The sequence below is a fragment of the Echinops telfairi genome, unplaced genomic scaffold (genome assembly GCF_000313985.2).
Source record: "Echinops telfairi isolate 266 unplaced genomic scaffold, ASM31398v2 ScPeMD7_2;HRSCAF=8, whole genome shotgun sequence".
NCBI classification, from domain to species: domain Eukaryota; kingdom Metazoa; phylum Chordata; class Mammalia; order Afrosoricida; family Tenrecidae; genus Echinops; species Echinops telfairi.
This window is the reverse complement of record NW_022103898.1, coordinates 67,693,073-67,707,138: the sequence shown is the minus strand read 5'-3', so window position 1 is coordinate 67,707,138 and position 14,066 is coordinate 67,693,073. Positions and strand designations below refer to the sequence as shown.

General features: G+C 41.8%; 1 protein-coding gene across 1 annotated transcript in view; it reads left to right on the top strand.

Moving 5' to 3' along the window:
- The window catches only part of MSRB3 (methionine sulfoxide reductase B3), a 138,671-nt gene that overhangs the window by 116,366 nt on the left and 8,239 nt on the right, over positions 1–14,066 (top strand). The window contains exon 5 of the mRNA XM_004700801.2: positions 11,209–11,306. Coding sequence (XP_004700858.1) covers positions 11,209–11,306 — 98 coding nt within the window. The remainder of the gene's footprint in view (positions 1–11,208; positions 11,307–14,066) is intronic.

The window sequence follows — 14,066 nt, the reverse complement described above, 5'->3', positions numbered from 1 at the left end:
CTAAATACAGGCATGTACATATGTAAATATATATATATGATGTGGAAATAGATCTATGTGCATATATTTATAGATTTAGTATTAAGGTAGCAGATGGACATTGGACCTCTACTCATGTACCCCCTCAATGCAAGAACACTTTTTCTATTAACCTGCCATTCCTTGATGCTCACCTTCCCGACACAATCGCTGAAGACAAAGCGGGTACCTAAGCAAATGTGGTGAAGAAAGCTGATGGTGCCCGGCTTGAAGATAAACAAACAGCTATCTAGCTGAGAAGCAACAACGCCCACATTAAAGAAGCACACCAGCCTGTGTGATCACGAGGTGTCAATGGGATATTGTTATCTCTCCAGGTCTAGCTAGATAAGATAGATGGGATAATCAATCTGGAGGAAAAAACAACGAACAAAAACCATATCATTGTGAATGAGGGTGAGTGCAGAGTGGAGACCCAAAGCCCATCTGTAGGCAACTGGACATCCCCTTACAGAAGGGTCGCAGGAAGGAGATGAGCCAGTCAGGGTACAGTATAGCAACGATGAACCATACAACTTTCCGCTAGTTCTTTAATGTTTCTCTCCCCCCCCCCACTATCTTGATCCCAATTCTAGCATACAAATCTGGCTAGACCAGAGGATGTACACTGGTACAGATAAGAACCGGAAACACAGGGAATCCAGGACATATAAACCCCTCAGGACCTATAATGAGAGTAGTGATACCAGGAAGGTAAGGGTAGAAAGGGGGTAAGGTGGGGTAGAAAGGGGAAACGGATCACAAGGATCTACATATAACCCCCTCCCTAGGGGATGGGCAACAGAAAAGTCAGTGAAGGGAGATGTCGAGCAATGTAAGACATGACAAAATAATAATAGTTTATAAATTATTAAGGGTTCTTGGAAGGAGAGGGTGGGGGGAGAGAGGGGGAAAATGAGCTGATGCCAAGAGCTCAAGTAGAAAGAAAATTGTTTCAGAATGATGATGGCAACATATGTACAAATGTGCTTGACACAATGGATGGATGGATGGATGGATGGATTGTGATAAGAGTTGTACGCGCTCCCAATAAACTGATAAAAAAAGAGAAAACATGATTTAAAAATATAAGGCCTCAAGTCGTATTAAACAACTCAAATACAGACTTGAAAATAAGTCTTAAAGTATTCCTTTCCAGTGAGCCAGTCTGCTTTGATTTTAACTGAGATGGCACAGCAGTGGCCTAAGTGTTAATCTCACAGAGTTTAGCCCATAATCACTCCTTTAGCCCCAGAGTCACTATCTGATACCAGTTAAAGCTGCTAAGCCTTACATTGATCTTGATGTTTTTATCAGTAAGTTTAAACATAATGTAATTGTTGTCAGTAGAAAATTGATGCCTAAATCTGTTGTTTTTTCATATAAAATATTAGATCAAGAGACAAAAATCTGCAGCTTATTAAAAAGAAATCTTGGCTTCTTGTTCAAGATGATAGAGTGAGCATGCACATTTGTTTCTCCTTTCTCCAAAGGAACTTCTTTGAAATAAGAGTAAGAAAAAGAAGAACAAGAATCAAGAAAGAGGAAAAAGAGAAGGAGGGGAAAAATTATAATTGCAAAAAGATTTGAATTGGGAAGTGGTCTTGAATAGACAAATTTCAACCAATTTTTTTCAAGGTGGGGGCGGGAAATAGGTATGACTGATTAAAGGAAACTATAGCACAGAATGTGAACAAAAGTTGTTGCACAGAAATACTGAGAAACTCAGGGCTCAGAACTGGCAAGAGAAACATTGGGGGCCCGACAAACCTCAAACCCCACCCCACTCCCCACTGTCAAGTTGATTCCAACTCATTGCCACCCCCTAGGACAGAGTAGAACTGCCACATTGAGTTTCCAGTGGAGCAGACTGCCACGTCTGCTAGACTAGAAGCATTCACCTTTCTCTGAGTAGCCAGTGCTTAGCCACTGTGCTGCCAGGGCTCTTTTAGGGGTTGATAGCAAGGACTTTGGTTGAAAGTCTAACAAATGGCTAGACATCATCTTCACCTTCATGTTTAGAAAGCCAAATCATTCATTACCTACCTCATACCACATCTATCATCATTGGGTGGGTTCCCACTCATGTGACCCTAAAGGATGGCGGAGCACTACCCTTATGAATTTCTAAGACTTTAAGTCATATGGGAACGGACAGCCTAATTTTTCTCCTGCAGATTAGCTAGAGGTTTTGAACCGCTCACCTTGAGATTATGACCCTATAGGGCAGGGTAGAAAGGCTCCCTAGGGTTTCCAAAGCTGTAAATTTTAATGGGACTAGAAAGCCTCATCTTCCTCCCTCAGAGAGGGTGGTGGGTTCAAACTGCTGCCCTTGCAGTTAGCAACCCAGTGCATAACCATCTACACCACTGGGGCTCCACATAGGGTTGCTGTGAGTCAAAATAGATGGTAGGATTGGTTCCTGGAGGTTAGTACTTACCTGGCAGCACTACCGGGGCTTCTTCACTTACCTGGGAGAACTGGGGCCTGTCTGGAGGGAAAGCCGTTCCCCACTCAGGTATTCCGGGAACCTCAGGACAAACACTTGTCAGCCAGACACCCGTGACAGTGTTTATAGAGCTCTCAGTTAGCGTTTACAATTGGAGCCATGACCTGGCGAGGAAAGAATGCGCTACAGAGCTCACATCGGGTCCCTCTGGGTTAACCGATCCAGAGCTCCGTTCTTAAATGGAAACAACCAAACCAGATCATGAGAGACTGAGTCTAGGGAAAGTGGAGGTATTGTTGGGACTCAGAAAATCTAAGCTAAAACAACCCTCTAATTAATATCCCCAGAGATATTTAAAAAGACAATTCCTTTATAAGATAAACGACACTGTAAATAAAAAAGAACAGCCAGAGGTTAAGAATATGAAAACTAAAATACTACAGTGTAATGCTATTGAAGTAAATTTTCAAAAACAAAATACTACCAATTATTTATAGATGTAGACATATGTAGAAAATGAATCAAAAAGTATCAGAATGGTTCATAAACAAATAGCTCTGGAGTACCAAGAAGTATAAGATGAGATAAGGATGGGAGGTAGGTCCACCTGTAATTGTAATATTTTATTTTGTTAGAGAACGATGGAAGGAGAAGGAAAAATAGAAAACAAGTATGGAAAAAACAATGTTAGTATTTATTGAATCAGATAAATCATGGATGCTTATATTATTCTGAATACATTTGTATATGCTCTGGAATATTAAAACTGAAAATTTTAAGTTGGATATGTAAATTACGTAAAACTATATAATTGTAGAATAAAGTCTAGGTCCATAAAAAAGTAAAAGGAAATGTGGTAGGCCTTTTGACAAGTGACACATTTGTAAAAGGGCGACTCTGTTTGACTGTAGGCCACCTGGAATTGTAACAATTGGACCTTTGGAGAAGGGCAAGTAACCCCAGCCCTCTTCAGCTCTCATATTGCAGTGAACAACATGCGTGTGCAAGGCTGTAGTGGTGCAAACCCTGCTGATCAGTTTTCAGCTCTAGGAACTACTCCCTGGAAAAGCGCAGAAGACTTCAATGTCGGTAACTGAAATGGCGAAGGCCGTGCAGAGGGCTGATCAGGATGCTAAGCCTGTCTTGTGAAGTGGGAAGTCAAAGGCTATCTGGCATTCATTAAATTAGACACATTTTTTGAATGCCTTTTCTTTAACAGGTTCTCTTTTAGCTGGTTGGCAGTGCAATAGTGAACTATGGGTCAGTGAGGTTAACAGATTCAGCTAGAGAAAAATTAAAGATACGTATTTTCAAGTACGGCCGTAGATTTGAGCTGTGAAAGCATGGGTGTGTAGCTTCAGCTTGTCTCACCGCGCCACGCTCCAGTGTGCATCGTCTTTATGAAACCATCACCTCAGTCCCATTGGGATTCACTGTTTTCAAAGTTATTGTGCACATGAAGCCAACACAATGTTTGTAATGACATTTCAGTATCATAAGTTTGGGGTCATGAATATGTTTACCATGTTCTATGGATGTGTCATGTATCTACTTTACCAAACCTTCTAATTTTTATTGGGTGATGGGGGCAGAGGGTGGGAAAGTTGAACAGGAAGTGGAAGCTACATGGCCAGACCAAAATCAAACCAAACTCACTGCTATAGAGTTGATTCAGACTCAGTGTACAACAGAGTAGAGCTGCCCCTGAGAGTGTCAGAGGCTGCCAGTGTTTGGGGGAACAGAAAGCCTCATCTTTCTCCTGCAGGGCAGCTGGTGGTTCCAAACCGCTGACCTTGTGGTTGGTAGCCTATCTCATAACCCACTACTTATCTCTTGTTAAGTCAGAGTGAGAGGAATGAGGGCCACCTTTTCTAGACATGGTACCGATGGAATTGGCTTCAACTTGTTTTTAATATGGTGCTGAATTTTACAATTTAATTCAGAGATTTTTGAAGGAGGAAGGAAGAGATGGGGATCAAGAGCCAAGAAAGTTTGGGTTTTTTTGGTTTTGTTTTCCAGGAGGCAGTTGGAGTGAACCATTTAAAATTTTATCACCACAGCATTGCTTGTGGAGAGCCAAGCCATTATTCAGTTACAGGCTTACTCAGACTAAAGTGGTTTTATTAAATGGTGGTGTGGGGAAAGAGGGCAAAGTCCTTTCCCCTGCAAGCTGAAAAGCTTCCTTCTAGTACAGATGAAGACAAGCACCCAGGGGCTACTGGATCACCAACGGTCTGGATCCCTTGCCCTGTGTCAGAGATCCAGATGTGTGTGTCCTGGATGTATACCAAAGCATTCTGTCTAAAGACTTGTTTGGCCTGATGGCTAAAAGTTGTTGGAGCAAGACTGCTGTACTCCAACTTGTCTCCTTTAGTGGTGGTGCCTGTACTTGTTATCTGCTATCGGGAGAAGAGGATTTTTTTGAGGCAAGGAACTATTTGTTGAATATAAGTGGTTTTTTATAATAATAGGCTAATATCTAAAACATACAGTTTATAGCTTTTAAAATGAAATGATAATAGGCCCAAATCCAATCTCATCAGACAGAAACAAAAGGGATGTATTGGGGGTGGGCTGAGACAAGTCTGTTTATACAGGTTTTCACATGACTTTCCTTTTAAAAAGTGCATGGAATGCATCCAAAACAAATAATGTTTGGTTAGATGAGAAGACCAAAAGGAAAATCCTAGAGAAAGGAGGATGGATGATATTCCTTTAATGTCAAAACTGACATAAATACATCCCCAGCCCCCTCCCCTAACCCTTTTGCTCAAGATAATTTTCTCAACAAGACGCAGATTGCTTCAGCCTTTGCCTATCACCCTTTGAAGCACTTTCCTTCTTATTAGGAGTGGGGGCAGGGTTTCCTTTGAGGATTTTTACAGCAGCGAAGAGTTCCTCTTTTAAATACTTTCACATGATGAGGGAATTCCGCTTTCAAAGTGCTGTCAGCACTGCGGCTGCTCTGCCATAACGCAATTTATCCTTGGGTGAAGGTCCTTCTTGGTTTGATTGTCATTAAGGACTTGCCTCTCTAGTGGATTCTCTTTCTCTGGAGTTTCACTTTTTTCTGAGACCTCCCAAAGGAACTCAGCCGTCTCCTTTGTTTCCATTGTTGGCCACCCTTCTCTGCTGAAAGAGGCTTTATCCCCCAGGTTGTTAGTCATCCGCGTGGCCCCTCTTGCTGATCCCCAGTACACTAAGATTCGTCCATTGTAAAGACTAAATTGGAGTGCAAAGGGAGACTTTGGGTTTTAGGGTAGTTTAAAAAAAATTTTTTTTTCTCCTAAGGATCCCTTTCAACCTTTAAATAGGACAAAACAAGCAACAAGCACACTACTCATGGTTCAGCAGTTTCCCGGAGCACACTGAAATCATCTGAGTTTTATGAATTTCATTTCATCTCATGCCACCTAACCCTCCTCTACCAAAAGGGCAACTCTGCCCCATCGGGTCGCTGTGAGAATCTGCTCAATGGCAGGGGTTTGGGTTGGAAACCTACTCTTATCTTGGAACATAGTCTCCTGAGAAATTCTTTATTTAAGTCTCGGAGACAAAATATATGGTTCAGCAGCTCGATTGTATGGTTTAACATCTCATTCCAAAGGTGTTTTATTTTCTCCTTTTACTATCATGAGTAGGCAATGATTTGTAATTATTAGGAGAGCATATAAGAAGCAGAACCCCAAACATCATTGACAGTTTTTCTCAATGCTGTTGCCTAGTGATAGGTTTATAAATGGTTGTGGTAGTTTTAGGTAAAAGAATAAAAACTTTTTAAATGTCCCAAACTAGAATGCATCCTTGATATAGTTACTCTTGGACTTTCTCTTTGAACAATTTGATCACTAGAGGGTTAGAGAATTCAATATTGTCTAAGGTACTATCTTTCTTGGCTTCTCCGTGGCTCAGTGGATTACACATTGGCTTGCTCACCGCAAGGTCAGCATTTCGCAATCCCCAGCCATTCTGAGGAAGAAAGATGAGGCTCTCAATTCCTGTGACCATTTTCAGTTCAGAAATCCAAAGAGGGAGTTCCGTCCTGCCCACTGGGCTTGCTATGAGTCAGAGCCAACTGGATGGCACGGAACTGGGTTTGCGTTTCAGAGGCCACGTCAGTGTAGCGATAGAACTGTCTAGACATGGCACTTCATCTGTTCCTTAGGACCTCCGCCCTCCTTCCTGCCAGGGTGGCCCAGCCTGTCATTGAAAGTGAAGTGGAGGGCACCGGAGTCCTGGATTGAAGTGGAAACATCCGTCGCTCTGCCACTTACCACCTGTGTGACCTCGGCAACGAATACAGCCCTCTGTTCCTCCCTGCCCCCTGCCCCCTTGGGCCCCCAGTTCTGGTGAAGTGAGGTGACTTAGTTTATCTTCCCATTCCTACCTTCCTACTTCCACACTTGCATAGGTTTCATGATAGTGGTTGAGCCAAGGAGGATACTGTAGTAAGAAGCTGTCATTTTTAATGTCGTCTGTCAAAAGAGAGACTGCTGATCTTTTGCTTCTCTCATGTGGAACTCTATGATGTACCATAATTATCTATTCCACTTGCTTTTTAAGGTTAATTAGACATCAGTTTAATAAACATATGTACTATGCCTCTGTGCTAGACACCGTGGGGGCAGTGAAAATACCCAGTCAGTGAGCCCAACCTTTGCCTCCGTCACCTACTCAGGAAGCAAAGCTGAACACAGATAAGTCGCACATCCAGGATGACGTAGAACAAGGTCAGTGTGTATGGTAAGTTGCAGAGGCAGCGTAGAGGGGGTACATGTACACCAACACATGCCTGCACACACACACTAGGGTAAGTCAAAAAGTATTGCTGCCAATCATAGACCCCTTTATTAAACAAAAATATCAATTTGGAAAACTTGTTTTTTGACATAACCTCCATGTAGATTTAAATACTTATTTTTAAAAAAAAATCATTTTATTGGGGGCTCGTACAACTCATCACAATTCATACATACATGCATTGTGTCAAGCACATTGGTACATATGTTGCCATCATCATTTTCAAAACATTTTCTTTCTACTTGAGCCCTTGGTATCAGCTCATTCCGCCTGCCCTCCCTGCCCTCCACCCTCATGAACCCTTGATAATTTATAAATTATTATTTTTTCCAATGTCTCCCTTTACCCACTTTCCATTGTCTGTCCCCCTGGGAGGTGGTTATACGTAGATCATTGTGATGTTTCCCCGAGGCTACCTTCAAAGAAAGCTGCTCTCTGTGATGGACATCATGTCCAAATGACAGTTCCGGCAACCTCTGGGGACTCGAGTTCTGTTCCTTTTCAGTGTGCTTTCAGTTTCCTTGCCAGCAACTGGGACTTTAGTCCTTGAACAGAGAACACCCAAAATGTGTCACATAATCATTACTAACTAAATAGACACTAGGGTACATTAATACTCTCTTTAGAATTTGCAAATAAGGGACAACGGAAGATTCTTTTTTCTTTTTAAAAATTGATTCATCATTTTATTGGGAGCGCTTACAGATGTCATAACATTCCATAATTCACATAGTTCAAGCATAATTGTATAATTACTACTACAATCAGTTCTTTTTTTTTAAGATCATTTTATTGGGGGTTCTTACAGCTCTTATAACAATCCTTACATCAGTCGTATCAAGCAAATTTGTACATCTGTTGCCATCATTATTTTCTAAACATTTATATTCTATTTGAGCCCTTGGTATCAGTTCCTCTTTTTACCCTCTCTCCCCACCTCCAACCCCCATGACCCCCTGATAAATTATAAATTATTGTTATTTTCATATCTTATACCGATGGCTGTTTCCCTTCCCCCTCAGTTTCTTCCCCCCTCCTCTTTCCACCTTACCCCCTACCCTCCTGGTATCACTACTCCCATTTCTGTACCTGAGGGGTTTATCTCACTTGGATTCTGTGTGTCCTGAGCTCTTATCTGTACCTGTGTACATGCTCCGGCCTAGCCCACAGTGAAAGACAGGATTGGGGTCATAATAGTGGGGGTGGTGGTGGTGGTGTGGAAACCTCAAGGAACCAGAGGAATATTGTGTTTCATCAGTGCTGTACTTCACCCAGGCTGACTCCTCCCTTTCTTGCAACCCTTCTGTGGGGATATCCCATTATCTATAGATGGGTTTGGGGTATCTTCTCCGAGCCCCCTCATTCTCAACAATATGTTTTTGTTTCTTTGTTTGGGGTCTTCTGATGCCTTTTACCTGATCCCGTCTACACCTCATGATCACACAGACTGGTGTACTTCTTCTATGTGGGCTTGTTGCTTCTCTGTGAAAGGGCCCCTTGTTTAACTTCAAGCCTTTAAGACCCCAGACACGATATCTTTTGATAACCAGGCACCATCAGCTTTCTTTACCACATTTTCTTGTGCACCCATTTTGTCTTCAGCAATTGTGCCAAGAAGGTGAGCATCACAGAATGCCAGGTTGTTAGAACAAAGTGTTCTTGGGTTGAGGGAGGGCTTGAGCAGAAGCCCAAAGTCTGTCTACTTCCTCAAAGTATTGCCATATAAATATATGTACCTATGCCAATACCTCTATTTTTATGAATTAATATATTTACATAAGTACACACCTATATTTATACTTCTAACCATAGCTGTGCTTCCTAGATCTTTCCTCTGTTTCCTTTTACCTTCCTCTTTTCCCACCAATTCTTCTACCTCTTAGTAATTCCTCTCAGTTAGATTGCTGTTGCTCCAATACCCCCAGGTCTCTTATGTCCTCCTCGTTGTTGATTTTAATTCCCTAGTTGTTCCCCTGTCTATGGCGTTGTTTGCTCACCACTCCCTTCTCCCATCTCCTCTTCTCTCTAAGCCCCTCCAGAACCTTCAGTCCCATTGCTCTCTCCTCAGGCTGGGTTCCCGTGCCCATCTTATATCGGTAGGCAAACCAACAATAACGTATCGGTAGGCAAACCAACAATAACGTAGACGGTACAAAAAGAAAATAAAAACTGAGTAAAAAGAAATAGAAAAAAAAAAATATATATATATATAAATAATAATAACTGGCCCCCAAAACCTCCAAAAAGCATAGATAATTCCAGGTCTGTTTCCTGACCTTTATAACATCTCCCCAATGGTCCTGGGGGTTCTGCAAACTGCCCCTCCTAGCCTCAAGTCTATTTGGGTGGGCTCCTCGGGCTTTTTGGCTTGGTTTTGTTTCCATTACTGATCTGTAATGTTCCTTTCTTGGTTTGCCCCGCTGTGGGGGGTTCAGACTGGACTCACCCTCAGTATTGTCCTCTGTCTCGGTGTCTTTAAGACCCCAGACACTGTATTTTTTAATAGCTGGCCCCCATCAGCTTTCTTCACCATATTTGCTTATGCACACATTTTGTCTTCAACGATGGTGTCAGGAAGGTGAGTATCATACAATGCCATTTTATTAAAACAAACCGTTCTTGTACTTAGGTGAGATTTTAGTAGCGGCCCAAAGTCCATCTGCTTCCTTGTTGAATCTACATATATGTGCAGGTATGGAGGAGGTTTCTTAAGAATACTGTTGACTTTCACCATAATTAGTTTTTGTGAAATGGTATCTTACTCTACAAGGTCAAGGTTTTCCTGGTGATTTGTAGCAATCTTGAAGAGCCCTGACGGGTTTGGGTGGGTGTGGCAATCTTGAACTCAGCTAGAAAGTGTTTAAACATCTGATTATGAAAGCTATACTGTTGCTATAGACAAAGGGACATTGTATTGTTGACGTTTATATACTCTTTTTCTCAAGAGGTGCGTTAACAAAGTACCTTGCTTTTCATGGCTTTCCTTATTTCTACAGGAGTAAATTTGATTTCTGAAATAGACAAGGGGAAAAAATAACCCATAATTCAGTGCAGTCACAAATCTGTCATCATTTTTGGGGTGCGGGCCTCAATTCGGTGACTCCAAACATATTTTCTGGGAACATGTAAAACCATGATCATAATTGCTAAACATAAAACCTGCTTTTGTGTACTCATAAACATTGTGCAGTCTTATTGTCCACTTACCACTGAGTTTCTTAAACCCGTGCATGTATTTTTAAGATCTTTAGAATTAATGAAAAGTGGAACAAGATGTTATTTATGAGAAAGTGCTACCCAGAGCTGCCCAAGGAACACTGCTCTGTGAGCTTCCTCAGTGAGCAGAGCAAGCCTCTTGTCCATAAAGGAGATAGGAGAAAAATTCCTTGGTGCAAAGAAATTAGATTAGGATACAGACAACAGATATTCGTCTCTCACACATCAGTACAGGGTTTAGCCATTCAAATGAAGTATTGAGAAAAAAAACATGCTTCCTGGAAAGGTAAAGGCACTGTTGAAAATTTAACAGCAAGCCCAAATAGATTGCCTTTTGGAAAACATCAGACTGGACGACTCAGAGTGCTTCAGGGCTGCCTGGTGACTCTGGAGACCAGAGAAAAAGGTGGTGAGAGAGAGTTTTCTACATTTGGAGATGCTCAAGAAAACCACTGAATAGTCTAATAATGTCTCATGAAACATAAAACCCCAATGTGACTATAATCTGTATCTGAGGAAAAGGTTATTCTTAAAAATAATTGCATTTTTGCAAAATATATTATCCTTCAAGTTTGACTCCCCTCCCCTGCACCTTTCTTCAGGTTGAAAAAGTTAAGCATGAGTCATATCTGAAATATTTCCAGTCTTTCCTTAGTGTTTTGTTAAAATTGCCTCCTAACCCAGGGCTGTGTAACTCTCCTCTGTCTTCTGCCTCTCTTCGCCAGGTTGGCCTGCATTCCACGATGTGATCAGTTCTGAGGCAGTTGCCCTCACAGACGACTTTTCATACGGGATGCACAGGGTGGAAACAAGCTGCTCCCAGGTCAGTTGATCCCACCTGGAAACCCACCCAGCAGTCCGCGTGGGCGCGCACTCTGCTTTTCAAACCTTTCCAAGACTCTGGATTATGTGAAGTGCAGCAGTGAAGGCCAAGAGAGACCGAGAACCACGTGAAGACTTTATGAAGCCTTGATACTGCAGGTCCCCGAGTTAGCAAGTTAAACGTTGGTCAGTAGCTTCAATAGGGTGAAATGAGATCCTTGATGCCATTCCAACTTATTTGGTCTTTGCATTGGTATTTAATGCATCAAAACAGTTTTCGACAATAGCCTCTAGATTTAGGTGGAATACACTGAAAGCCATGCTTTAGTGCTTATTTTTCTTTATCTTCAGCTTCAACTTGCATAGGAGCAATTGATGGCATGTTTTGCTATGGGCCCCTGACCTTGTTCGAAGTCAGCAGTTCTCAACCTGTGGGTCGAATGACCCTTTCACAGGGGTCGCCCGATTTATAACAGTAGCAAAATTACAGTTATGAAGGAGCAACGAAAATAATGTTATAGTTGGGGGGTCACCACAACATGAAGAACTATATTAAAGGGTCACAGCATTAGGAAGGTTAAGAACCACTGTTCTAAGTAATGCGATTTTCTCCATGGCCTTTTTCCATGATGTAGTCTGTTTGAGTCCTGTGTACTCCATCTGGTGATGTGTGTTTGTAGGTACTGTTTATGTTGTTGAAAAAAAGGCATTTGCAATGAATAAGTTGTTGGTCTTTCAAAATTCTGTCATGTCATCTCCTGTTTCATCTCTGTTACTAAAACCGTGTTTTCCAACTACTGATCCCTTGTTGTTTCCAACTTTCTCATCCCCGTCGCCCTATTTGTCCATGCATCATGCTCACATTATGAAACTTGATCAGTTTCTGACTGCAGAAGTTGGTCGAATTTTTCAATTTCTTCATATTTGGCATTCGCTGCTGCACAATCCCTGCATCAATTTGAACAGTTCAACTAACTTAGCTTCTTTGTTGGCTTAGAGATACTTTTGTTTCAGTGACAACCCTGTATCTCAGAATAGATCTGGAAATATTCTTTTTGAAGATGAATGTGACACCGCACCTCTTCAATTTCACCCATTGGGGCTTCATAGACCTTATGACTGCCTGATTCAAAATGGCCAATAACTGCCCATTTCACCTCACTCAGGCCAAGGGTCAGCCTGCCAGTGTTCCATTGCATTCTGACGATGTCCAGATAGCTCGAGTCATGCCTTACACATTCTGTGTTCTGATTACTGATAGACGTTTGCAGTGCTTCTTCTCATTTGAGACGTGCCACATCAGCAGATGAACCTCCTGAAAGCTTTGCTCCATCCACATCACTGAGGTCAACTCTATTTTGAAGAGACAGTTTTTCCACAGTTGTAATTTGTAGTACTTACGGCAGTGTTTACGTAATCATTGAGCCACTCGCCACAAGGTTGTCAGTTCAAACCCATCAGCCTCTTCTCAGGAGAAAGATGGAACTATCTGCTTCTGTAAAGATGTATAGCCTCAGAAATTCTAGGTAGAGGCCCTCGGAGTCAGAATGGACTCCATGGCAGTGTGCTTCATCTTAAGGGCCTCCTCTTCCAATGTTCTGCGGGCCATGCGGCTTCCTCTGGCCAGTTTTCTCTCAGAAGCAGATTTCGAGGCCATCCTTCCCAGCCTGGCTTTGTCTAGAAGCGCCACTGGAAGCGTTCACCACAGTTGACCTGGGTGGTATTTGAAATACCATCTATCAGTTTGTCACACTGTAGTGGCTTTTGTGTTGCTGTGACAATGAGAGCTATGTAATGTACCAGCAGGGAATCTATGGTAGAGTCCCGTAAATTTGTTTCAGATCATTATTAATTTGTTCCAAGCTAGCTCAATCAACAGAAAGAAAGGTAACTATCCACCAATACAAAATCTTTTTTTTTTTTTTAAGTTAAGCAGCTTTTGGTAAAACCCTAAACCTTACTAATTTTTTGCAGATGACAGCTCATATAATGCTGATGATTAAAGATACCCATGTGTTACAATAGGGTTTTCAACTCACAGACCATCGCTCTTTTTCTTGATGTTGCAGTAAAATCATAATGCTAACCTGGTGACTTCACAATCGTTTCCTTGGCAAAAGATTAATATCACCAGCTCATAGGAAAGAGCCCCTACTTACACACAAGTGTCTTCAATAACGGTGGGAGCAAACAGAGCACTACTGGCCAAGGCAATTGCTTTTCTTCTTAAAACTGTTTTCTCCTTCCCGTCCTGCCCCATGTGGCCAAGTGTAAAAGTCATGCTTTGAAAGTTCTTCATCTTATAGACCAAATCCTTAAGAGAAAATGACATTCAGAACCCCCAAACATCCTTGGACGAGTGGGGAGAAAACCCTTGAGGACAGTTGGAAATACATCAGTACAAAAATATGTAACCGTGTTGAACGCACTGTTTGTGTTTCTTATGCATGCAATTGAGAATTGCAGTCAGATTTTAAGGAATTCCGTTAAATTGATGCTCAATCACTATTTTGTCCCTGGGGGCAGGGGGTGGTCCTTTTGCGTCCTGCTCCCCTGATGCTTCGGTTGCCAACGTTTTGGAATGGAAGGCTTAGCTTGTAAAGGATTCTGAGGGGAGGTTTTTTTTTCCTTTTGTATAATGATTGCATGCTTCTTCAGGATGAGGGCTACATTATCCAGCTTTAATATCCACTTTACCCATAAAATAGAGACAGAAACAAAGTCACTTTTTAAAATTCCCTTTGTTAAAATTGTGAAATAG